We start from the raw sequence: 23,774 nt of genomic DNA, 5'->3' as shown, positions 1-23,774 counted from the left end.
TAGGGCATTAAAGTCTCCTACTATTATATTATTATTGATTAGTTCCTTTATATTTGTTATTAACTATTTTATGTGTTTCGGTGCTTTTATGTTGGGTGCATAAATATTTACAGTGGTTATATCTTGTTGGATTGTCCTCTTTTGTTATATAGTGCCCTTCTTTGTTTCTTGTTATAGTCTTTGTTTTAAAGTCTATTTTGTCCGGTATAAATATTGCTATTCCAGCTTTCTTTTGACACCAATTTGTATGATATGTTCTGCCCATCCTTCTCACAGTTGGAGCAATTTTCAAGGATACAAATTCATGAATATAGTATTTCTCTCCATTAAGTTAGATCTTTAATTTCTCTTAGTAGTGATTTAGGGACTCAGAAATATTTTATCAAGTTTATCCCTGAATATTTGATATATTTTGATTTAATTGTACATAATAACTGTAAATTTAGTTTTCCAATTTTTTCATAGCTAGTTTGTAGAAATGCAGAAAATCAATTTTGTATTGAGTTTGTATCGTGTTATCTTGCTAAATTCAATTATTAGTACAGATCTTAGGCTTTCCTACATACATCCATGTTGTTTGCAAGTGATTACATTTTACTTCTTATTTTCCAATCCCTAAGATTTTATTTTTTGTCTTATTTCAGTGGTTAACACCTGTAGCGCAATCATGAATATCCATTGATAATCCTGATTTTAGGGAGAAAGTCCTCAACTTTTTACTATTATGTATGATATTGAAGGTTTACATTAATGCCTTTTTTTCCCATGTTTGGGAAATTCCTTATTATTTCCCATATGCTGAGCATTTTTTCTATTATTATTATGAATAAATGTTGTTTTCATATGATTTTATTTTTGTCTCTATTAGGATGATATGATATGTATACTTTTCACTATTTTGTTAATATGACAATTTACTTTTGAATGATAAACTACTGTGCATTCTTGGGGAAGCCCCACCTACTCATGATATAATAATCTTTTTATATATTGTTGGATAGTATTTGCTAATCATTTGTTAAGGATTTTTATATCTCTGCTCATGAGGGACTTTGGTTTGGATTTTCCTATCTTGTACTGTCTATATGATTTCGTCATCAGATTAATACTGGCCTTGTAAGATGGATTGGAAAGTGTTCCTTTTTCCTCTGTTTTCTAAAAGTTTGCATTATTATTTCTATTGTAAGGATTGTCATTGTTTCTTTCTTAAATATTTGATAGAATTTTCCAGTAAAGACTTGATCTAATGCTTACTTCACTCTATTATCACATCATCTTCCTATGCCCAGAACACTATGAAAGAAATCTATTAAAGCACTAACCTATCCGTGTCACTGCTGTGCTTAAACAAGTTCCTTGACCTCTTATTAACATGTAGTGCCATCTAGAAGAGCACTTAAGACCTGCCATAGTCTGGGGCCAACCTTCCTCTCAAATCTCATCCCTCTGCACTGCTTCATTAATATTGATCTCTTCTTAGCTTTCCATCAAGAATTCCATACTTTATGAGTTTGGAGTTCCTTTTAGTGCTAGTGAGTCATTCTGGAACATTCTGTTCCATTATTCAACTTTCCTCTCTCATGTTACCTCATTTTTTAAGCCTTCTGTGATCCCCACAGGCATAATCAGATGTCTCTCTCCATGGTTTTCCCATCTCTCCGTGGTGTGGCTACAGATCCTTGCATATGCCTCTGCTTTGCCTTTGGTCATGCTTTGCTTTAGTTTGATGTGTATCTTCCACCTGACCCTGTTTAAAAGGGGTTTAAAGTTTAAGAGGAACCCAGGAAATATATTTTTTGATCCAAATTATTGATTCCAATCCCTTGACTATTTTTGGATCTTTGGACAATTCCAGTCTCTTGATGTTTTTTGCAAGGTGAGGGTTCAGAGTTTCAGTCAGGCAGTCCATATTCACACTAATCTAGATTTCTAGTTCTGAGACTTTTGTTTATTTCCTGGACTGAAGTTCCTGTGATTGTTACCAGTGCCTCTTAGACTGAACTTTGTATTGCTCTTGCTACTTGTCCTGCCTACTCCCTCCTCCTCCACTAGGGTTCTGTGCTGATATTTTCTGCTTCATAATACATCTCTCTACAGTTTCATACACATCATAGCGTCATCTCCTGTAAGCTCACTGTTACCCAGCTTGACTTCTCTGTTAGAAAACTGAATGCCTCATGTTAGCGTTCATAATCCTGGCTGTACCTGCAATGACACCTGCTATGTCTTCTTTTCCCCTCCGGAACTGGATAGTACCCTTAGAGCATGGCTGTCAGAAATGGATGACCTGATTTTGCATACTGACTCTTCCTGTAAACCTTGTGCTGTTCCTTTCCAGTATACCCTGTGTACACCTCTGTCTTTCTGATAAGGTTTATCATTCTGAAGACACAAAGGTCTTGCTGAGTTCTGAACCATAAATTTGAATGTGTTTGTTCTTGTTTTTTTCCTTTGGCTTCATAAAACAAATAATTTTCTCTCATAGGGAGTTTCTTCCTGGACTTGAAGAACCCATTAAAAATCATGCATGCCACCACAAGTGTTCTCTTGTGTAAGCTGTACACACTCAATTTTTCAAAACTCTCTCAATCCAAGGCAATGTCCAGATCCTTCATACTATTGAACATCCTCCACAGATTAATCTGGCACCATTTTCAGGAGTGATTTTGGTGGCTGAGATGAGAGTCAAATGTAGAGAGATTGGTTAAGAATGGAGAGAATTGTAGGTAGTTTCACTTAAGGTGACATAATGTATGGATGGAAATACCTACAAGACTTGGTTTACCTTTGTACCTACTGTTTTGAGTTCAGGCACTTGACATTTTCTTCACTCTTATTCCCAGGCCAGGTTCTCTTTTCTCTTAAAAGCTTATACCTTTAATCCATTCTTTCTCTCATGGTTCCACCTATGTCGTGGAGGGGTCATCTAGGTAATGTTGTATGTTGGACCTGGTGTTGCCCACCGCCCCCCACACCTCCAATCTCCCTGCCTTCTTCCTCATTCTCCCTAGATCAGATCTTGCTTGTTCATCAAACCAGGTGGTCCCCTTCCCTATGGGAGGAAGCCACACCTTGCTTCTGGCTGCAGGGCCTTGGCCCTCTCTTGACATGACACCCTGGAGTATGCGGTTCAAAATATTCCCTGCTGGGCCTGTTCCCTGGGGTCCCAATAAGAGGAAGAGACCTTGTTAAATCTTTTTTTGAAGAAGAGGCAGAAGTGCTAATTGGTGTCTTGTTGGTGGGAACTTCATTTTGGATCCCTACAGGCAATGCCTGAAAAGGTGCCCATTAAATACCCTGTTCTTGGGATTTGACTGGTAACTTAACTTTTTCTCATCCTTTTGTAGGTTAAACAGTGCAGATCTTTGGTGAGTAATGACCAAGGGTAGGCCCAAGGAAAAGAGATACATACAGACTTCATCCACAAATTAGCTTTCCCCCAACATTTCCAGATCTGCATAATCTGATAGGCTGTCTGGGGTGGAAATGCATGGTCTTGGTATCACTGAAGAAAATTGGAAATATCAATATTGATGATGTGTACATCATCAGAAGTCTATCTGGACCTTTTGTATTATATGGATATAAGCAAGAGAGGGATCAGGTATATTAGGATTACTTCCTTCCAAGTAGGCAAACATCTTTCCAATCCTGGCTCAATAATAAGCTATTTATAAATATGTTCCTCTTTGAGTGAGTCATAAGGAAACATTATGGAGGCACCTCAGTATGTGTCCTGGATTCTTCTGGCTCCAGGACCCCTTACCTCCCTTAACCCTCTTTCCTGATGGAAGTAAAGGAGCTGAGCTTACCGGGTCAGACTTTTCCTTGAGGCACGAGGTTATAATGAGGGACATTTGCTGGGTCCTCAGGAGACAGTTGGGAGATCAGAAGTAATTATTTCTTAAACTGTTCTGAAGATACTGTTAGGTTCCACAAGGTGGGCTGAGGCTTAAGGATGGGCAATTTTGAGAATTATTTGAAGCAGATGCTCAGGAGGTCAGAACCACATTTCTTGACACCAGCCAACCCCTTCCTCCCCCACTACCAACACACACAGCATCATTCCCTGAGGGTGCTGAGGGGAATAGTCTGTGGTTAGGAGGGAAGAAAGGAGCCGTGTTGGGGAGGATATGGTATTTTTGACTATGTGTCTCTGGATTACTACTACACAACATCTACCCATGGGATCAACATACCATTCTTTGTCAAATCAAATGCATTGTCTCTGAATCACTGAAGTTTCTGTTGCTCTTAACCAGATTCCTCCAAATGAATTGTTTATTTCTTATAATTCAGTGAAAATAATGTTACTGTTTTCAGATTTTGACAAAAGATTTTCACATATAATATCTCATTGAATTTTCATAATGATCCTGTGAGATAGGTTTTAATTTATTCATTTCACATGTAAGGAAACTAAGGCTTGAAAATGGTTAGCTTTGCTTATGGTCACAAAGCTGACATATGGCAGAAATAGTACCTCAAATCAGGACCTTGACTTCTGGTCCAGAGTTTATTACATGGCACTAAAACTATAGGTGTCCTGTAATCTCCCATCTTCCCATCCCTCATGCCTTCTCCTGAGGTTACATAGTTTCCTCAGTGGCTGTGGTAAAGGTATGGGCAATAATCATGTGGTTTCTCTTGGAGAAAAAAGCAAATGTTCTTGGCCATTTTAATCTGTGCTGTTTCTTCTTTCTTGGATTATGCTCCGTGCTGACTTTTGCTCCTTTCCCTCATGCTTATAGACCACTTCCTGCTGTCACTGAAACTGTGAGATCAATCCAGCTGCATCTTTTCTGCCTGGAATGTGAATCACTTATCTTATGCTCCAAAGCCCTCTCTGACCCCAGACCCAGGCCTCTGTGTGTCCTTGTGTTTTTACTTTCACATGAGCGAATCGTGGCACTGGAGGTATTAAGGGGTGTTAGAGAGACACGTACTCCCTAAATAATTCCTTATCTGCCCCGATATTTGATTGCTCTACTGCTCACCCGTGGCCACCCAGCCCTGAATGTTCTTCCTTGGCCCTGGAGAAGTCACTGCTAACACAGAGACAGGGTGATGACCTTCTAGCTCAGGGATCAGGGATTGGTGGATGTAAGGCCTTGTCTGATTCTGTCACTAAATAGATCTGTGACCCTTGGCCATTTGCTTCTTTCTAGACTGCAGTTTTCTAACCTAAAAAACAATAGTATTTGGCACAGGATATATTGCAGATCTGAATAATTCTGTACACTTTTTATAGTTATGTGATAAATAGAACTGGAGGGAATGCCCGTTTTTTCTTCCGTTCTCAATAATTTGGCGCAATTTAGAATTCTTTGGCTTTCACATGACAGCTATTACCAAGAGCTTCTGTTTTTTTCCAGGTCACTACAGCTCTGAACTTTGTGTCTACCTCTGTACACCACCACCTTAAAGGAGAGGGAGCTACAGGATGAGATACTGAGGAGAAAAACAAAACATTCATTTGTGAAATGGTTGGGGAATAATCCAAGGAAGAACCTAATCAATGTTGGAGTCATCAGGGACCATTTATTCTGTAACCTGGGAGTCAAGTGAAGTTTGGAGGAGTGAGGTATCTCCAAATTAAGAAAGTTTCCAGGTGTTAGGATTTTTGGCAGTTTCAGATGAAGGTTAGTGGTATAAGACTTAAGGAATGTGTAAGGTCAGCCCTGATTAAATCCAGTGCCAATATTCAGAACTTGGGAATGTGAGCTTGATGGGAAGGGTTTTTATTTAACATTAATTCCTGGGCATCTGCTTAAACCTGGTTATGTCATTTGCTCCAGGTCATAGATATACTAGGATATCAAATTCTGGAAACTGGTTTCTGAACTTCTTGTCCAACACATTTCCCACTGGACCAAACTAATTTGCCTCCTCTGTGTTTGAGGTTCTTGCAGAAATATTAGTTACGCTGAAAATCATTTTTGACTGTTTACTGAGACCAATGGGGGAAGAGTGATGGTGCTGGTGCTGTTAGTGAGACCATAGATCTTGAGCTCCCAATCTCCACATCAACTGACTTTAACCTGCTTCCTTTCTTTCTAGTAGCCCTTCACGCTTCTAAGTGAGATGATCACCATAATTCTTTCCAATAATTCTCATCACTTCCCACATACTTTCTTCTTGGCTGGCATCCCAGGACTGACTGCTGCCCACATTTGGATCTCACTTCCCTTTTGCTTTATGTTCTTCCTGGCAGTGACTGGGAATGGTGTCCTGCTTTTTCTCATCCGGACAGAGCACAGCCTTCACCAGCCCATGTTTTTCTTTCTTGCCATGCTCTCCTTTGTTGACCTGGTTCTCTCCCTCTCTGCTCTGCCCAAGATGCTGGCCATCTTCTGGTTTGGTGCTACAGCTATCAGCTCCCACTCCTGTCTTTCCCAGATGTTCTTCATCCATGCATTCTCTGCTATGGAGTCAGGAGTGCTGGTGGCCATGGCCGTGGACCGCTTCGTGGCCATCTGTAACCCACTACATTATGCAACCATTCTTACCCCGGTTGTTGTTGCCAAGATTGGAGGCCTGGTAGTGCTGCGAGGTGTGGGATTGACCATCTCATTTCCAGGCTTGGCCCGTCGGCTGTCCTACTGTGGCTCTCACACGATTGCCTATACCTACTGTGAGCATATGGCAGTAGTGAAGCTGGCCTGTGGGGCCACCACTGTGGATAACCTCTATGCCTTTGCTGTGGCAATCTTTCTTGGTGTGGGGGATGTGGCCTTTATCGCCTACTCTTATGGGCAGATTGTGAGGACCATGATTCATTTTCCTTCACCTGAGGCACGTGCTAAAGCTGGCAGCACATGTACGGCTCATGTCTGTGTCATCCTCTTCTTCTATGGACCAGGCTTTCTTTCTGTAGTCATGCAGCGCTTTGGCCCACCCACAGCCTCTGCTGCTAAGGTCATGCTTGCCAATCTCTACTTGCTCTTTCCCCCTGCACTGGACCCCATTGTCTATGGGGTCAAGACCAAGCAGATCCGGGAGCAGCTGCTTAAAATGCTAAGGCCCAAGCAGATTGACCCCACCTGAGTGCAGTTCTCATGAACTGGACATCAGAGGCAACGGTGGTCTTTCCCTTTGGAGTGGGAGCCCCACAGCCTAGTTCATTTACTTGGTGGGGACATTCAAAAGAAAAATGAAGTTTTCTTGAGTGTTTGAAAGTTGGGAAATCTCTTCTGAGGTCTATATAGTGTTTAGATATTGGGATGGAAGACAGGGGTATCTCAAGAAAGTAATTTTTTGGATATGTTTTTATTCTAAGAGTTTGTGATTTACTTGTGTTGAGAAGACAAATGAATCAAGGAATTAAGAAATAATTAAGGTATCTATGGACCTGGAGCAAGTAACTTAGGAGATTAGGGAGAGATGAACTGGATGCCTATTTGTACATATGAGAACATGGGCCACTTCCCACCATGACACTGACACAGGCAGTCTGTGGGAGTGGATAGGCCTTGGGTAAAATTTTGGCATCACGGAAATAAAGGTGACAAACTATGGAGATTCTTTAGAGTTTCAGGTTCACGAGAGAAACTTTTTAAAAAATATTCATGTTCCATCTGATTCTGGAAGTGCTTTAGTTCACGTGCTTTGATTCTGTTTTTGAGATGGATGACCCTCTATGACTCCTGTAGTATCATGTATTTTTAAGCTCTGAGAATAATGATAATTGTTCTTTTATTTCTTCATTTTTAGTCTTAGGTGCAGAGCCTTGAGTTAAAGTTTATTTCACACAATAATTATTGTTCTAATTCTTTATTTTCTGTCTTGATTCCTAATTCTTTGGGCCATTCTCATCCAGTTCCTACTATTGGCACTCACTTTAATGTGTTTGTTGTATGTTCCTAAGTATATATGTATCCTTGCAACATATGTAGTGTTGGTGGTATGTTATGTAATATACATAAGTCTCCTTCTTTAGTTCCCCAAGTGTCCATGCTTCCTCCAGCCATGGGTAGTCTGGGCTCTTGTTATTGGGAGTGCACCTCCCTGTCTTTTTCCTTGTTATTCCTACTCATCTTGAGCTTCAGTCTAAACCTCACCTCTTTGAAGAAGGTTTTATAAGATAGATCAGGTCACTTTATGAACTCAGAACTCCATGTATCTTTCTTTAATTGTCCATCATAATTAAATATGTGTATATTTAATTAAATATATACATATTAATTAAATATATACATATTAATTATATATTAATTAAATATATCTTAATTAAACATATATTAAATAAATATATAATAATTGGTTTAATGATCTTTGTCCCCCATCTCTACTAAATGGTGAATTGCATTGTATCCTTAACATAGTACTCATATGATAGGCACTCAATAAATGTTTTCTCAATAAATGCATTTTATTATTTTAATGGATTATATCATTACTAGCATGTTTCTTCATTAGTCGTATTGACATATGTGTATTTTGGATTAAATGAGTACATTAATCTCAAAGTGTGGCACGGTAGGCACTCAGTAACTTTTTACTGAAGAAATGAAATAAGTTGTCACAAAACTAGCATTGAAATCATAATTGCTTTTTTTTGCAGTCATAATCACTCTTAACACTAATGTCTTTATTGCTATCACTGTGATGAACACTACCTTAAGTTTCAAATGTTATTTCATTTTTTAAAAATTTCAACTTGTGATATTTTGGACACTGTGCAGGTGCACTGGAGAATGTGATTATTTTTAATAAGGCAACCTCACTGCTGTGTATAAACACAGAACAAGCAGAAAAATAGAATTTGTTTTCCTCCTTATCTTTATTTCTTCATTATTCTCTTCTTTTCTTCATTATTGTCTTCCTCATGCTGAGTATTTACCAGACTCTTGGTGTGATGATGAAATAAACTTGAAAATATAGGAAGTATGATAAAATGTGACAGTGCTGCGGTAGATGTTGGTTCCAAGTCACAGATTAGTTCTCAATGGGAAGTGAGGGGCAAGAAAGGGACTTTAGTTCTCAATGGGAAGTGAGGGGCAAGAAAGGGACATAGGTTGGGTCAGGTTAGAGATGCTATGAGTGACCAGGGTTTAGAAGAGTATGGGCCTGAGTTGCCGAGTGGGTAGATGGAGGGTTAGGGCTAAACTTATGGTCTCTAAAGGGAGTCTGCTTCAGTCTTTCCTAAGTGGCTTCTGCTCTATGCCATACTCAATGGTCCCATGTTTCCTCAGTCAAATATTAATCTTCAATATTATTACTAAGAAGATAGCACAGAAACATTGTTCACAGTAGCTTAAAGGTGAAAACAACCTATGTGTATTGGCTAATGAATGGATTAACAAAAATGTAGTATACACACATCGGTGTTCAGTGTTAAAAGGAATGAATTTCTAACACATGCTTACAACATGGATTAACCTTAAACGTTATGCTAAGTGAAATAAGCCAAACACAAAATAACAAATATTGTATGATTCCTCTTATATTAAGTACCTAGAATAGGCAAATTCATAGAGATATAAGTAGCATAGAGGTTGCCAAAGGCTTAGAGGAGAGAGGGATGGAGATTGTTTAACAGGTACAGAGCTTCTGTTTGGGATGATGGAAAAATTCTGGAAATAGATATTGGTGATGGCTATACAGTATTGTGAATGTACCTAATGGCACTGAATTTGTAACTAAAAATGGTTAAAATGATAAATGTTATGTTAAATATATTTTACCACAATAAAAAATGACTTTGCTTCATGGGCAGGAGTGGAAGAAAGGGCTGCTGGAGATGCACAGTAGCTATAGGATTGCAGAGGAAGAGGATGAATGACATTTATTACCAATGGGTGTAGAGTTTCTATGTGCTTTGACTAAACTCATTTTAAACAATATTCATATGAATATGTTGTATTAGTATAAAATCTTCATGATATGAGCAGGTACTGTTGTTCAGCTCTTACTGCATGGTACCTTGAACCATTGAGAAAAAAATCTTTGCACATAAAGTCTCTCATTTAATTTTTACAAAATGTATATGAAGCTGGTTCTCTCATTATATCCATTTTTTTTCTGACAAAAATTTTATACTTCTACTAAGTGAGGACATTACATTTTCTCACACTTGTCATACTCTGGTTTGGTAGTATGTTCACTGTTCTTGTTCCCCAAAGCAATTTTTAGGATTTTCCCCCTGGAAAAACAGACTAGCAAACAAGCATGGACTGGTGCTTTTGCTGTTCATGTCATTCATACAGATCATTCTCTACCACTCTTTGGTACTGGTGTCTCTCCTTGTTGCTCTTCTTCATTAAATGATGACTAAGTTAATGTCTTCCCTATTTTTGGCCTCCCATTACCCTGGTGTGAGACTTCAGGAATCGTGCGAATGACCCATTGAACACTCTGTTTTCATATTCTTGATTTCTTTCTTCCAAATATCCCTACCTCATTTGCCCATTTTCACAACATATCCTTGAACCTCTCTGGAGATCACTGTGTCTCTAACACATCTCCTAGCATCTGTGCTTTACCTCTTCCTATACGTATTCCTAAGCATGATACTGAGATTCTGATCGTGTCTCAAACTTGTGCTTGAAATCTTCAGTATCTCCACTTTCCACTGTTTTTTAACATGACCTAAAAAATACTACTATGGTTTCTGCTTATGAACCAGGCTCAGTTCCTGAGTACTACATCCCAAATTTCATGATTCTTTCAAGTCTTTGGCAAAACCAAGCTCCCTTCCTTCTCGCCTCAGAGATTCTGTATCCTCAGCATACTCCCATACCTCCCTTCACTTTTAACCCATTCTTCTGGTCACTAACTTGAGTTAGGGGGGGCTTTTCTGCACTCCCTAGAATTAGAAGTTCATATAATAAGAGTATTATGTGATTGTCATACTGTAGTTTTCATTTATAACCCTTGTAACTGTTACTAGGTTTCTGTGATCACATATATAATGTATACTCTGTCATGAGCCATGATGACAAGAGTTATCATATTACTTGTTTTGTTTCACATCTATTAGTGTATATGGATTTGGTAGATATTTAATACGTATTGAATGACTTAATGAATAAATGAGGCTTTGCACTAGCTATGAATTAAATACATGTTGGCTGGATGAATGGAAAGACTGCAATTGAAGCATTATTCCAAAGGAGAATGTGGCCACTGAGGTGGACCATAAGTGCTGTATCAGAGGTGGACCAAGGGAAGGGTCTGCTTGATATTGGGGAGATATTATAAAGGAGGTCTTAGCCATCTCATTAGGAACTCTGAGAATCAGTATTTTCCCCATACTTGCCATGACATTGGAGTTGATATTCATGGGCCTGTCACAGTCTCTCAGAAGAGAGGCAGAATGCTTAAGTCACCTGAGACAAGTGGTATTTAACTTAGGTTGGATCCTCTAGAAACAGACATTGAGGCAGAGATTTGCATGCAGGAAACTTATTGTGAAGTATACTTTGGAGTGACATCTGTCAGGGAGTGAGGGAAACAGGACAGAAAATACAAAAAAGTTAAACTGATCCTGTAACCCCAGCTGTCTGAGCTGATTCCATGGGGCTGCTCTTGGGCTGAGATGGTCCTTCAGTATTGCTTCAAAAGAGAGAGGTTCAGGTCTTTGTATTTGTACTTAGACTGGTTATTGGGTAAGAGCTGCACTCAGAAAGGAAAAGTAATCTTGAATGAGTCAGCTCTTTGTCCAAGGGAGAGCGATTCAATTGTGAGCTTTTAGCAGCCAACACTCTCAGCAGATGGGAGGAATGAACATGTTTAGCCTTTAAAGAATTTATTGCTCTGAGTGTGACCTGTGTGAATGAGAAACCTGAGTTTCAAGTGAAATGTGGGCTTTCCTAGCTCACTGAGAATGAAGCTGCCTATGGCAGACATCAAGGTGGACAGGCTTAGGGGTGATGACCAACACTGGACAGATGGGCCACCTGATCAGGTGCATGTGCCACTCCCTGCTCTGCCTCTCTGCCCAACCAGCTATCCCTGGGGTGGTTGACTTAGCTCTGTGTGTCCCCAGCCAATCTGGATGCTAATTTTGGCTCTGTCCGGAGGTGTCTGTGTGTCCTCTGGGATCTGACAATTGGTAATAACATCTTGCCTGCCCAATACCTTATTCACAGTCACCGGCCCTACCTTGGGGAAGTAGCAAGAATGGATGTGTCTTTCATGGTAAGATTACAGAACTAGGTATAAATTTGTGCATTATTTATAGAATAATCTATATACCAGAACTTTATACATACCATTTAATTAGTATTTATAATAAACAAGTGTGATTTATGTTATTTGCTCTACAATCAGATGAGAAAATCTATACTCAGTTTAAGTATCCTGCCATGGTTTCATTTGTAGAATATGAAAAGGGCAGAATTTAACCTTAGTTGTCTGCCTACAAAGCTTGTGTTTATCCCACTGTATTGTGAAGCCTCTGCCAGCCAGCTTATAATTATCAAGTTTAATAAGAAATTGTCCTTTTCATAAGACAAACCATTAAGACACTGAAAAGATTTCTGTAATTATGTAAAACAGAAAACTGTGGATGAAGATAAAAAGATCACAAAATAAAGTGCTTCTGACATGACTAGTATGTTCCTAATACAGCTAATGAGTCCTTCTAAAAGATAGTAGCCAAGAGCCTATGAATTTTGAAGGATGAGAAAGACCAATTCAGATAAAAGAGGAAGAAAGAATACATTAAAGTTACATGTAAAATAAATTGGTGTGCTCGTATGATTCCAACATTGGAATCGTTCAAGCAAAACATATGTGTGGAAAAGTGCTAAGTATAAGTCAAATTAATACAAAAGATAGCCTTTGAAAACTTTGCTTGCCAGTCAGTTATGATATTAGTCCATGGATTAAATGGAAAAAAGGATTTTAATCTCAGAAGTGATATGATGACTTTTGAATTTCAGATATATTTTATAATCCTCTGCCTTAAAAATGCAGTGTGGAAGAAAGGGTTAATGACAAGGCCAGAAGATCTAAGGAAATAATCCAGGTGATAAACGTTAGGAGTATGCACTAGGCGGTGACCCTAGGGGTTGAGAAGAATGAGTGGATCAAAAGGGGTTGAAATTCAGTCAACAGGAATGGTGACAAAGTAAAAGGAGATATAAAAATGAATAAGAATGATTTCAGGTTTCTACATTGGGTTAGATAGATAGATATAGTGATTATATAGGGAGAAGATAAAGGAAGTAGAGTGTATTTAGGGAGAATAAACAAGTTGATTCAGTCTTGAATATGTTGAGTGTGTGCTATAGACATTGATGTATAGATAAGTGGAAAATGGATTTGTATTTCAGAAAGGTATTTGAATTAGAAACCTAGATTTGGAAGATATTAGACTATATAAGTGGTTTAAATATTGTAAATGGATGAACTCAATCAGAGAAAATGTACAGAACTGAGAAGGGAGGAGAGGATGAAGCCCTGGAATCAATAACATGTAATGGACAGATAGATGGAGAAGGTGTTGGGATGGAGGACATAGGAGGAACACAGTAGAATGCTGTGTTGTGGAAACTAAGGGAAAATACTTAAAAAAAATAACAGATTGATTTATTGTGTCCAGTAATGGCAAGAGGTGATACAGAAGATCCATTCAAGTGGATATTCCAAATTAGAAGTCAATGAATGGTAGTTTAGACATCTCTAAGCAGCATGATTACTCTTACCTGTAAATGAAAGTAGACCTATCTTAATTCAGGCATGTGGATGTCTCACCTTAAAGATGTTATCTCAAGAACAGGGGATTCTCTTCTTTGTATCTCACTTTATTCTTTTGTGTTTCACTTTCAGGTTCTCTCTTCTCATGAAGGTGGTAGCCAGAGGTAGACACTGTGATAACCCCCCAGCAATGGAGAAATCATGATTTTTGTTTCTTTTCTCTCTTCCTTCTCTAAGCCATTGACGATGGCCCTTAGTAATTCCAGCTGGAGGCTACTGCAGCCTTCTTTTTTCCTGATGGGCATCCCCGGTTTAGAGGAAAGCCAGCACTGGATAGCAATGCCACTGAGTGTCCTTTATCTCTTTGCTGTAATGGGCAATGTCACCATCATCTTTATCATCTGGACTGACCCATCCTTGCACCAGCCTATGTACCTCTTTCTGGCCATGCTCTCTGGCATTGACCTGGTGCTGGCGTCCTCCACTGCACCCAAAACCCTTGCAGTGCTCCTGGTTCATGCCCATGAGATTGGGTACACTGTCTGCCTGACCCAAATGTTCTTCATCCATGCGTTCTCTTCCATGGAGTCAGGTGTACTTGTGGCCATGGCTCTGGATCGCTATGTAGCCATTTGTCACCCTCTGCACCATTCCACCATCTTGCATCCAGGGATCATAGGGCGCATTGGAATGGCAGTGCTGGTACGGGGGTTACTCCTCCTCCTCCCCTTCCCTATCCTGTTGCGGAGACTTATCTTCTGCCAGGCCACCGTCATAGGCCATGCCTATTGTGAACATATGGCTGTGGTGAAGCTTGCCTGCTCAGAAACCACAGTGAACCGAGCTTATGGGTTGGCAGTGGCCCTGCTTGTGGTTGGGCTAGATGTCGTGGCCATCGGTATTTCCTATGCCTTCATCCTCCAGACAGTGCTGAAAGTACCAGGGGGTGAGGCCCGACTTAAGGCCTTTAGCACATGTGGGTCTCACATTTGTGTCATCCTGATCTTCTATGTTCCTGGAATATTCTCCTTCCTCACTCACCGCTTTGGCCACCATGTACCCCATCATGTCCATGTTCTTCTGGCCACACTCTACCTCCTCGTGCCACCTGCACTCAATCCTCTTGTCTATGGGGTGAAGACTCAGCAGATCCGCCAGCGAGTACTCAGGGTATTCTCCCTAAAAGGATGGATCTGAACACATCCCAGTTATTATTTTCTGAGGCTCAGGCCAAAGGTACTGTCAGGAACCCATAGCTGGTTTAGGCTATGTGGATAGAAATCATTGCACAGTGAGGGGTCCTTCCAGTCCTGCTATCTCATGGCAAAGAACACCCCTGGGCACTTGGCTCCATCACTTATTGGATTACTTGGATAGCAGGATTTGTGATTATTTTCCCCATCCATCCTTTTTTTTTTACTCTTGATACCAATATTTATATACTCCTTGTGGTGAGGGACTGGGAGATAATGTCAATAGATAATAGCTCTGGATATGCCATTTTTTCTGCCTTCACCCAATGATTGTGGAACAATGTCTAGTAAGGGAATGGGAAGTCCCAACCTTTGTCTGGTTTTAGTTTTAAAGTGTCTTGAACTTTCAAAAAGCTGGAGCTCTAGGGCACTGGTTTTCTTTGTAGTGAGAGAATGTCTCTCATAGCGTTTGAGATGTCCACTATGTGAGAAAACACCTGTATTACAATATGTTTCTCATTTATTTAAACAGACCTAAGGGGGACAATAGTGTAATAGGCTCTATAAATAATATGTTATGATCCCTATTTTTATTTTTTATTTTGCTTAAAATTTAAAAAAATGTTTATTTTTGAGAGAGAGAGAGACAGAGTGCTAGTGGGGGAAGGGCAGAGAGAGAGAGAGAGACAGAGAATCTGAAGCAGGCTCCAAGCTGTCAGCACAGAGCTAGACACGGGGGCTGGAACTCACAAACCGCAAGATCATGACCCATTCTGAAGTTGGTGCTTAACTGACTGAGCCACCCAGGTGCCCCTGATCCCTATTTTTAAAATATAAAGATATATGTATATAGTGGATTTCTTTTTTAAAAAGTTCTATTTATATTTTTTATTTATTATATTTAAATTCATTTATATTTTTTACTTAGGATAAGAGGGAATAAGACCAAGTATTGAATATACTATGTTTATGAATATTAATTTAACAAAGCAAAAGTAATCATGTAATTATTATTATCTAATAACTATAACGTGCTAGAAGCTGGTGTTGGTAAATTTTTATTATAATTATAGATTATTATTATATTTATTAATAAATATAGAATTAGTTATGCCACTTGAGAGTAGAAATTTCTCTTTCTGAAATGTGGATATGGAATGATGTTCATTAGATCCCCACCCCACCTTTTGGTAACAGGAGCTAGGTTAAACTTACAAGAGAATTGTCATAATTGGTGTGTTGCATCCTATTTGTTGGACACTGCCCTAAAATCTGACTTAACTTTTGTGTTCCTAAAAAGTAGTACATTTTGTTCGGTTCTGGAAGAAGCAAGTCACTGCTGCCTTGAGGTAGGATACTCTGGTGTCAGTGGACTCCACAGTGGTCAAAAGGGGGGAATGGATGAGTTAGTGTTCCAGTTTCCCCTTTCTTGGTAAATTTCACTCCTAATAAATAGTTTTCAGGTACAGAGACTGAGTAGGAAATCTTCAGTTTGGGTGCATTAGGGAGGAATTGTGAGTTCTTATTGTAGGAACAATTACACGTTCTCATCACGTTGGTTGTAGGCGCAGGACTTGAACTCTGGTGAGTTGTCCTGAGGAAGCCCAGGCTGTGGTGTATGTTGTATCCCATTCACTAGAAAACAACTATGTTGGCTCTAGAGGTACTTTGTTTAGGAAGGTTATTCAAAGTAGCTGTTTGTTCTCTAGTCACATTTACACTATTTGTGGAAGCTTGGATGTGGGTATGATGGTGGGATCTGAAGAGCTTCTTGGGTCACAAGATGGAAACATGTACTGAAGATGGCAGAGCAACACTGTAGAAGAGCCTGTGTTCCCGACGCTCTCTGGGCCACCAACCCTGACTTAAACTTGAGACAGAAACTTGTTTAGTAGGTTAAGTCCCCTACTATAATTTGGAGAATCTTTTTTTTTAATGTTTATTTATTTTTGAGAAAGAGAGACAGAGACAGAATGTGAGTTGGGGAGGAGCAGAGAGAGAGGAGGCATGGAATCCAAAGCAGGCTCCAGGCTCTGAGCTGTCAGCGCAGAGCCTGACTTAGGGCTTGAACTCAAGAGCCATGAGGTCATGACCTGAGCTGAAGTTGGATGCTTAACCAACTGACCACCTAGGTGCTCCCAAATCCCAAATAAGCTCTGGCTGTCAGCAGCCTCTCCCCAACTCATGCTGTCTCTGTTTCAAATAAATAAACTAAAAAAAAAAAGGACATTTAAAAATATTACTACATATTTTATAAATTTTTTTTCTACTTTCACTCCTATCTGTAAAGGATTAGCTTTTCTGCTTGTTTAGCATCGTCCTTCCTTTTCACGAGACCAGTGTTCTTCAACTGTCTGTAGATTCTTTTATCTGTCTGTTCATCGATAAGACTTATTGGTTTAGATAGGTGGTGACAGTTTCCTCAGAACCTGTGAAGGTTACAGCTCCTGTTCTCTGGTTGTAAGATTCTGTAGGTCATTGTGCTGCGGTGTGCTAACAGGTAGAATTCCCCTCTGGTCGTTAAGAGGAAAATGAAAGGTGTACCAAGTTCCCTCTTTTTCTGCTGAAATAGAGAAGCTTTTATACCTGGAACCAGAGATGGTACAGTATACTATGCTGATATGTGGAGCTACCTCTCCATACGTCTTGTCCATTCCTAGCGAGTACCCTACCTTGGAATTGATTTTGATTGCATCTGGCCTCACTGCAATGACAGGGTTTGGGGGTCAGCAGCATCTTCTTTTTATATAGGGAGATTATGTCCTAGCCACGTTGTGTACATAGAACACTACACTGATACAGCTGTCCAGCCCATACAAGAATAATGACCTCATCAATTCACGAAGGATATCTTTCAATTTCTGTCACCATTTCCATTGACTCTAAGCTTGGCATATTCTCTGGATCTTTTAATGAACACATTTCCCATCTCTGCATCAAGATTTAACTTGTCCAGTTTCTCCTTCCCTAATTCATAATTCTCTTCACAACCACTGACATTGGTTTGTAGCCTCTTCATTCTGGTTTTTCTGTGAAGCCAATCCTCTGTGGCTTATGAATACCAGAAATTTCTCCAAGTATTTGAACTGATAATTGTACACTTTCCTATATCTAGTACTGGTATTTAATTATCTTATTTTCATATTTCTTTAGCCATTAAAGAGAAACATTGGCAGATGTGGGAAGTAAATCATGTTTTCAGTCCAACATCTTGAATCAGAATTATTACAATTTTAATTTCATCTTGTGATATTACTTGTGTTGCATGCATTTTATATGCTAGACTAGACACCAGGAAGACAGGAGTCTCTTATGTGTCCTTTACTTCTCAATACCAAGTGCCTGACTTACTCCCCAACACAACAAACCTATTAATAATTATTTGTGGTACAGGATGAATGCACAAACTTGATATCTCTGGTGTGAATGCTTTCTTTCTATCTTTTTTTGGTAACTTTTAGTGTGCTTTTCTGTTTAGGAGGACAGATCTCCCATCCTAGAATTAGATGCTCCTCATTTGAGGGAGACAGGGTGACTCTTGATAGAAAGAAGCTCAGGAATGCTATGGGCAATTGAAAGTGCAGATTTCTCACTCTTTATCTCCTCTGTTCTTAGTAGTTCAGATTGCTTACAAGGAATTAAAGGGTGATCAAAGTAATGACAGTTAGAACCTAGTAACTTTCTTTTCCAGTAAGTCATGACTACAAAATATAGATGGGGCCAGAGGACAAAGGGGAGGCTGTCAATTTCATTCTCTTACTTCTAGATCTTGAGATCCATTCCTACTTCTTCCCCCCACCTTGACATGGGTAGATTTAATGTGAAAATTGGGCTACTAGTACAATTACCCAGCCATCTGCAAGGAGGATTGCAGGAACCCCATAAACGGAGCCATGGAAAAATGTAAAATGTAAAAAGAATCATTGGCTTCTAGGGCTTTCTCTCAGGGAAACAGACCTTAGTGTTCTTATGCAGGTGTGTATGTGATAACTTGAATACAAGGTACAAGAGTACACTGCTATACTTACAGATCCTCCAGGCAGGCAGTGAAACAGACAGAACATATTTCCTATGTCTGAGATGCATTAGCCCCACACACTGCACAATTGTATTAGTAATCCTTCTTTCCATATGGTAAACCAATCAAGGGAGAGGAGGAGGGAAAGATAGAGCAGAAATTTCATTCCTATTATTTCCCCCTTGTGGTGAGAGGAAGAAAAGCCTTCCTCTGGAAGTGGAGTGGAAGAATAAAGTTCTTCCCTAGTAGGCAGCAGATGGCTCCTTTCACGTTCTGAATGAAGTTGATAATGTTACATGGGGGCTTGGGGGTGGGGTGGGAAAAAGGGCATCGGGATGGGGGCAGGATATTTTTTTGTGTGTGTACTACATCATAAATTATGTCTCAATAAATTTCAAGAGAACAGAATATACTCTTTTAACAAACACAGAATTAAGTTGGAAAACAATAACAAGATGCCATGGAAAGCACTAAGCACTTGGAAGTTAAATAGCACACATCTAAATAATCCATGGCTTAAAAAAGAATCACAGAAGAAGTTAGACAATATTTCAAACTGACTGTTGGTAACATAGCAAAAGTTGTAGGACACAGCACCCCCCCAAAAAAAAAAAATTGAGACAAATTTATAATTTTCACTGCTTATAATAGAAAGAATGAAGATTTAAAAGCAATTATTTAAGTTGATGACTTGACAATTTAAAGTAAGAAGGGTAAGTTAAGCCCAGGTAACCAGGAGTAAGGAATTAATAAAGATAAGACTAGAATCAATAAAATTGAAAAGAGAAACAATAGAGAAAATCAAATGAACAAAAGAACAAAGTTGATTCTTTGGAAAGATTAATAAAGTTAATAAAGCCCTGATAAGACTTATAAAAGAAAAAGAGAGAAACACAGAAGATCAATATGGTGATTTAAGAAGTTATGATACAGATAATACAAAATATTAAAAGGATAATAAAGGGTTGTTACAACTTTAAACTCAAAAACCCAACAAATTTACCTATTAGATTTTAGTGCACACACTATGTGAATTTTAACCCCCATACATACTAATTGCAGGCTTGTCTTTAGGAATTCTCAAGGGATAGCGTTTTCTTTTTCAAAGAAAATATTTTTTTCCTTGTCTTCCATTCCCTTCCTCCTTCTTTCCTCCTCCTCCTCCTCCTCCTCCTCTCCCTCTTCTTCCTCCCCCCTTCTTCTTCTTCCCCTCCCTCTCTTGCTATCTCCCTCCCTTCTCTCCATCTCACCTTCCTTCCTTCCTTTTTTTCTTTTTTATGATTTTCCCTTAATTATCAACTAAGAATGTCTCCTTCTCAGCTTCTCCCCTTAAGGGAGACTGTATTGTAATAGAGTTCTCCAGAGAAATGGAACTACAGTAAAACCTTGGATTTATTTAGAGTAACTTGTTCTGCAAGTGTTCCACAAGATGGAGCAAACATTTCTAATAAATTTTAAACCTGATAAACAAACAATGTCTTGCAATAGAAGTAGTAAGTGATGCAGAATGTCACATGATCACAACTGAGCCAAGGGGCCTTAAATTTTGCTTTGATATACCAGTACTTTGGATTACAAGCATGTTTCCAGAGCTAATTACTCTCGCAAACCAAGGTTTTACTGTAATAGGATATAGATAGATATAAGAGGAGATTTGTTATAGGAACTGGCTCATGTGGTTATGGAGGCTGATAAGTCTCACAATCTGTCTGCAAGCAAGAGAACCAGGAAAGCTGGTGGTATAATTTATTCTGAGTCCCAAGGCCTGAGAAGCAGGAGAGCACTGGTGTAAATCCTAGTCTGAGGCCAGCAGCTGCTAGTCTAAGTATAGGAGTCTGAAGGCTGAGGTTCCAGGTACTCTGATGTTCAAAGGCAGGGAAGAAATTGACATTGAGGCTCAAGATGAGAGGGGATTTCCCCTTCCTTTGTCTTCTTGTGTTTTATTAAGGCTTTCAATAGATTGGTTCATGTGGGCCCACATTGATGAGGGTGGGTCTCTTAATCAACTGAACCAAATGCTAATCAATTCCAGAAACACCCTCACAGTTACATCCAGATGTAAAGTTTTGCCAGCTATCTGGGTATTCCTTAGCCCAGGTAACTTGACACATAAAACTAACCATCAGATATATGAACTCCCAACAGACTCCTTCCTTCTTCCTTCTCCTCCCTGGCTTTGTGTTTTTTCTCCAAGAAATGTGATCTGTAAATGTAGATTGGACCTGGACTCTCTCTTTATGCTAATGACCGTATAATGAGAAAAATATATATAAATGGAGCAAGTAGGCATTAGCTGTCAAGGTTTACACTTTTAGTTGATTTCAACTTGAAGGAAAGTCTAAATAGTGTGTGAGAGCCTCTATGAGAAAGAAAATATAAGGGCATGAAGGAATTAATTTATGTTTAAAATATGAGCCCAGCACTATTCTAAGTGGTATTTATATATTGATTCTTTTAACCTTCGTGAGGACCCTATGATGTAGGGGAACTATTATTATTTTCATGTTAAATAAGAAAACTGAGACTCAGAGACACAAAGTGATTTTGTTAAGTAACACAGCTTATAAGTGACTGTGCTGGGATTTTAACCCAGGTAGCCCATCCTACAGTCTTTTTCATCATAGCACCCTGCCCTCCATTCTAAACCACATTGGTGGTAATTTGCATTATTAAGATATCACTCCATGCTACATTTTACTGATGTTCCATTTTGTGCTGATAAGATTTTCCACAGGCTCATCGAATATGTGAGTAACCAAATTCTAGAATCTTATTCTGAGGGTCTGTTCTTGAGCCCCCTTCTAGTACCAGTTACTGTATCATGCAGGGTATAAGCAGGAAACTACTACAAAAGGGTTTAACTGAAAGGAGTTTAAAAAGGGAATATTTATTGAGGTGTTGCAAGGGTCAAGTACCAACAAGAAGTACCCAGGAGCTAGCCACTGCTACCCAGGGGTAAGGGGAGGGAGCAGTATTACTCCAACCTGGGGGGCTGTGGAGCTGTGGAAGAGGGGCTTCTTACTAGGATCTCTGGCTAGGGAGAAACACAACCATGGTTAGAACTGTATCAGACCAAAAAGCGGGGGTAGCAATAAGTACCCCAGCCCCTCTCTCCTCCTATATTTGATGTCCTAAAGGTGACTACTGTTGTCTGAACTGGAAGTCCTAGAGTCAGGTTGGGGAACAGAGCTGAAGCAGGACATAGAAGAGATCAGCCTCCATGAACACAGAGCAGAGCAAAGAAAGAGGAAATGGATTTGTAGCCACATAGAGAATAAACAGCACACTAGGTTGAACAAACTGTTTGCCTTTTCTGTGGCTGGACCCAGGAGGTCAAGGAGAAAAAGATCACATGATGAATCTGACTGGTTTTACTTTAACTTCTTTATCACAAATCCATAAGAGATATTCAACAATGTCTGCAGCTGGAATGATTACCCACTCAGAAATGTGGTTCTAAATACATTGAAGGGATAGGAAGGAGTCAGATTATATATGACTTTGATTTCACTAATTAGGTAAACATGTTTTGAACCTACTACATTCTAAACACTATGTGTAACACCACATTAATGGGGAACAAAATTGACATGGATCTAATTCATGTGTAATGTTGAATAGTGCATGTTAAGAAAGTTAGTTTTATTTTATGAACAATGGAAAGCCACTGATACTATAATGTAGTGTAATTAGTGTAAAGGAATCTTGATGACGGCAGGGGCCTTAACTAATTTATTTACCTTTATACCTGTGACAAATCTAGAACTGGACATATAGCTGATAATAAAAAGTAAATATGTGTTACACCTGTGACATTATGTGTCAACTATACTTGAATAAATAAATACTTATCCAGTGACTAATTTTACACAGTGTTAATTAGCTGCATGAATTCATGAAGATACCAAACAGCAGAGCTTAACACAGGATAATGTGAAAAGCAGGAAAAAGTATAGTTTTGTTGAGAAATTCTGGAAAGTTTCAATATAAGATTTCAGGATGTTGAAAGTGGTATAATGTTTAGGAGGATAGTCTGTGGAGTTGAGCAGACAGATATAGATTTGAATTTCAAGTCAGTTTCAAATCCTGTCCTTCACATTGCAACTATAGGCACCCAGTAGCATCATACCATAAAGTGAGATGAAGGTTCTTAAGAGATCCAGCTCATTAGTCCCAGGATCCTAGACTCCCAAGCTAAGACTATTCCCAGATGGCTTGGAGAAGGGGGTAGTACAGTGTGAGGAGTTACCCTAGATCATGAAACTATAAAACTTTGACAGAGCCTCCTGCATGCCTGACACTGTGACAGCCAGGGTTTGTTTGTTTCGTTGCATATTCCCCTGGCTGGAGAGCATCACGGTGTGCAACAAGGCCATGTCCAAGCTCAGCCCCAACTCTTTGCCCTCGTTCCCAGATACAACTTTTAACCCTTTCCCAGGTGGAGAGACCAATGGAAGGTAAAGAAAGACCAGTTGAGAAATTCAACAGTGAGCCAGATTCATAGACTGGGACAGAACCCTGGGGAGGTGGACTGCCTCCATTGATCCCTCCCAGAGTCCTTGACAGTGGCTGGTTTACTTACTACTGCAGGAGGGGCCATGAAGATGCCCCCAGGCTGGTTCTTCCTTCTGGGCTCCTTCCCCTCTCCTGGCTATCGCTGCCTGTGCTGGGCCTTTTGTTGCTGAGAGCAGATCTGTCTGTCCCTCTCGTACCACTCCTGGGTTTGGAATATAAATCATAGCCATGAAATCACCTGGTCTCAGTCTGACTCCCCTGGGCCCACCCCATGGCACTCCTCAAGTGTCACCCAACTGCCTCTGGGGCAGGTCATCTCACTCCAGCAGGAGGAGCCTGCAGTGACTTTGGAGGCCTCTCTTGGCCACTCTGGGAACAAACCTAGTCCTAGGACATGGGCCCTG

General features: G+C 39.6%; 3 protein-coding genes across 3 annotated transcripts in view; all 3 read left to right on the top strand.

The window, feature by feature from the left end:
* Positions 1-23,774, top strand: part of LOC102954174 (olfactory receptor 56A4-like) — a 136,982-nt gene that overhangs the window by 21,354 nt on the left and 91,854 nt on the right. Inside the window, exons 2-4 of the mRNA XM_042959034.1 lie at positions 5,376-5,642; positions 12,888-12,973; positions 13,777-13,808. Of these exons, the coding sequence (XP_042814968.1) occupies positions 13,790-13,808 (19 nt within the window). The 5' untranslated portion in view covers positions 5,376-5,642; positions 12,888-12,973; positions 13,777-13,789. The remainder of the gene's footprint in view (positions 1-5,375; positions 5,643-12,887; positions 12,974-13,776; positions 13,809-23,774) is intronic.
* LOC102954741 (olfactory receptor 52K1-like) lies at positions 5,985-7,047 on the top strand. Its single transcript, XM_007083273.3, has one exon. It carries the CDS (start codon positions 6,085-6,087, stop codon positions 7,045-7,047), a length of 963 nt encoding a protein of 320 aa, XP_007083335.3. The 5' UTR covers positions 5,985-6,084.
* On the top strand, positions 13,771-14,841 carry LOC102954457 (olfactory receptor 52L1). The gene has a single exon (XM_007083272.3). It carries the CDS (start codon positions 13,846-13,848, stop codon positions 14,839-14,841), a length of 996 nt encoding a protein of 331 aa, XP_007083334.1. The 5' UTR covers positions 13,771-13,845.

The sequence above is a fragment of the Panthera tigris genome, chromosome D1 (assembly GCF_018350195.1).
Source record: "Panthera tigris isolate Pti1 chromosome D1, P.tigris_Pti1_mat1.1, whole genome shotgun sequence".
Classification (NCBI taxonomy): Eukaryota; Metazoa; Chordata; class Mammalia; order Carnivora; family Felidae; genus Panthera; species Panthera tigris.
This window is presented reverse-complemented; position numbering and strand designations above follow the sequence as displayed.

Bases quoted from the DNA above. Each gene is read 5' to 3' on its own strand.
- LOC102954741 (XM_007083273.3), top strand. From the start codon at position 6,085: ATGATCACCATAATTCTTTCCAATAATTCTCATCACTTCCCACATACT.
- LOC102954457 (XM_007083272.3), top strand. From the start codon at position 13,846: ATGATTTTTGTTTCTTTTCTCTCTTCCTTCTCTAAGCCATTGACGATG.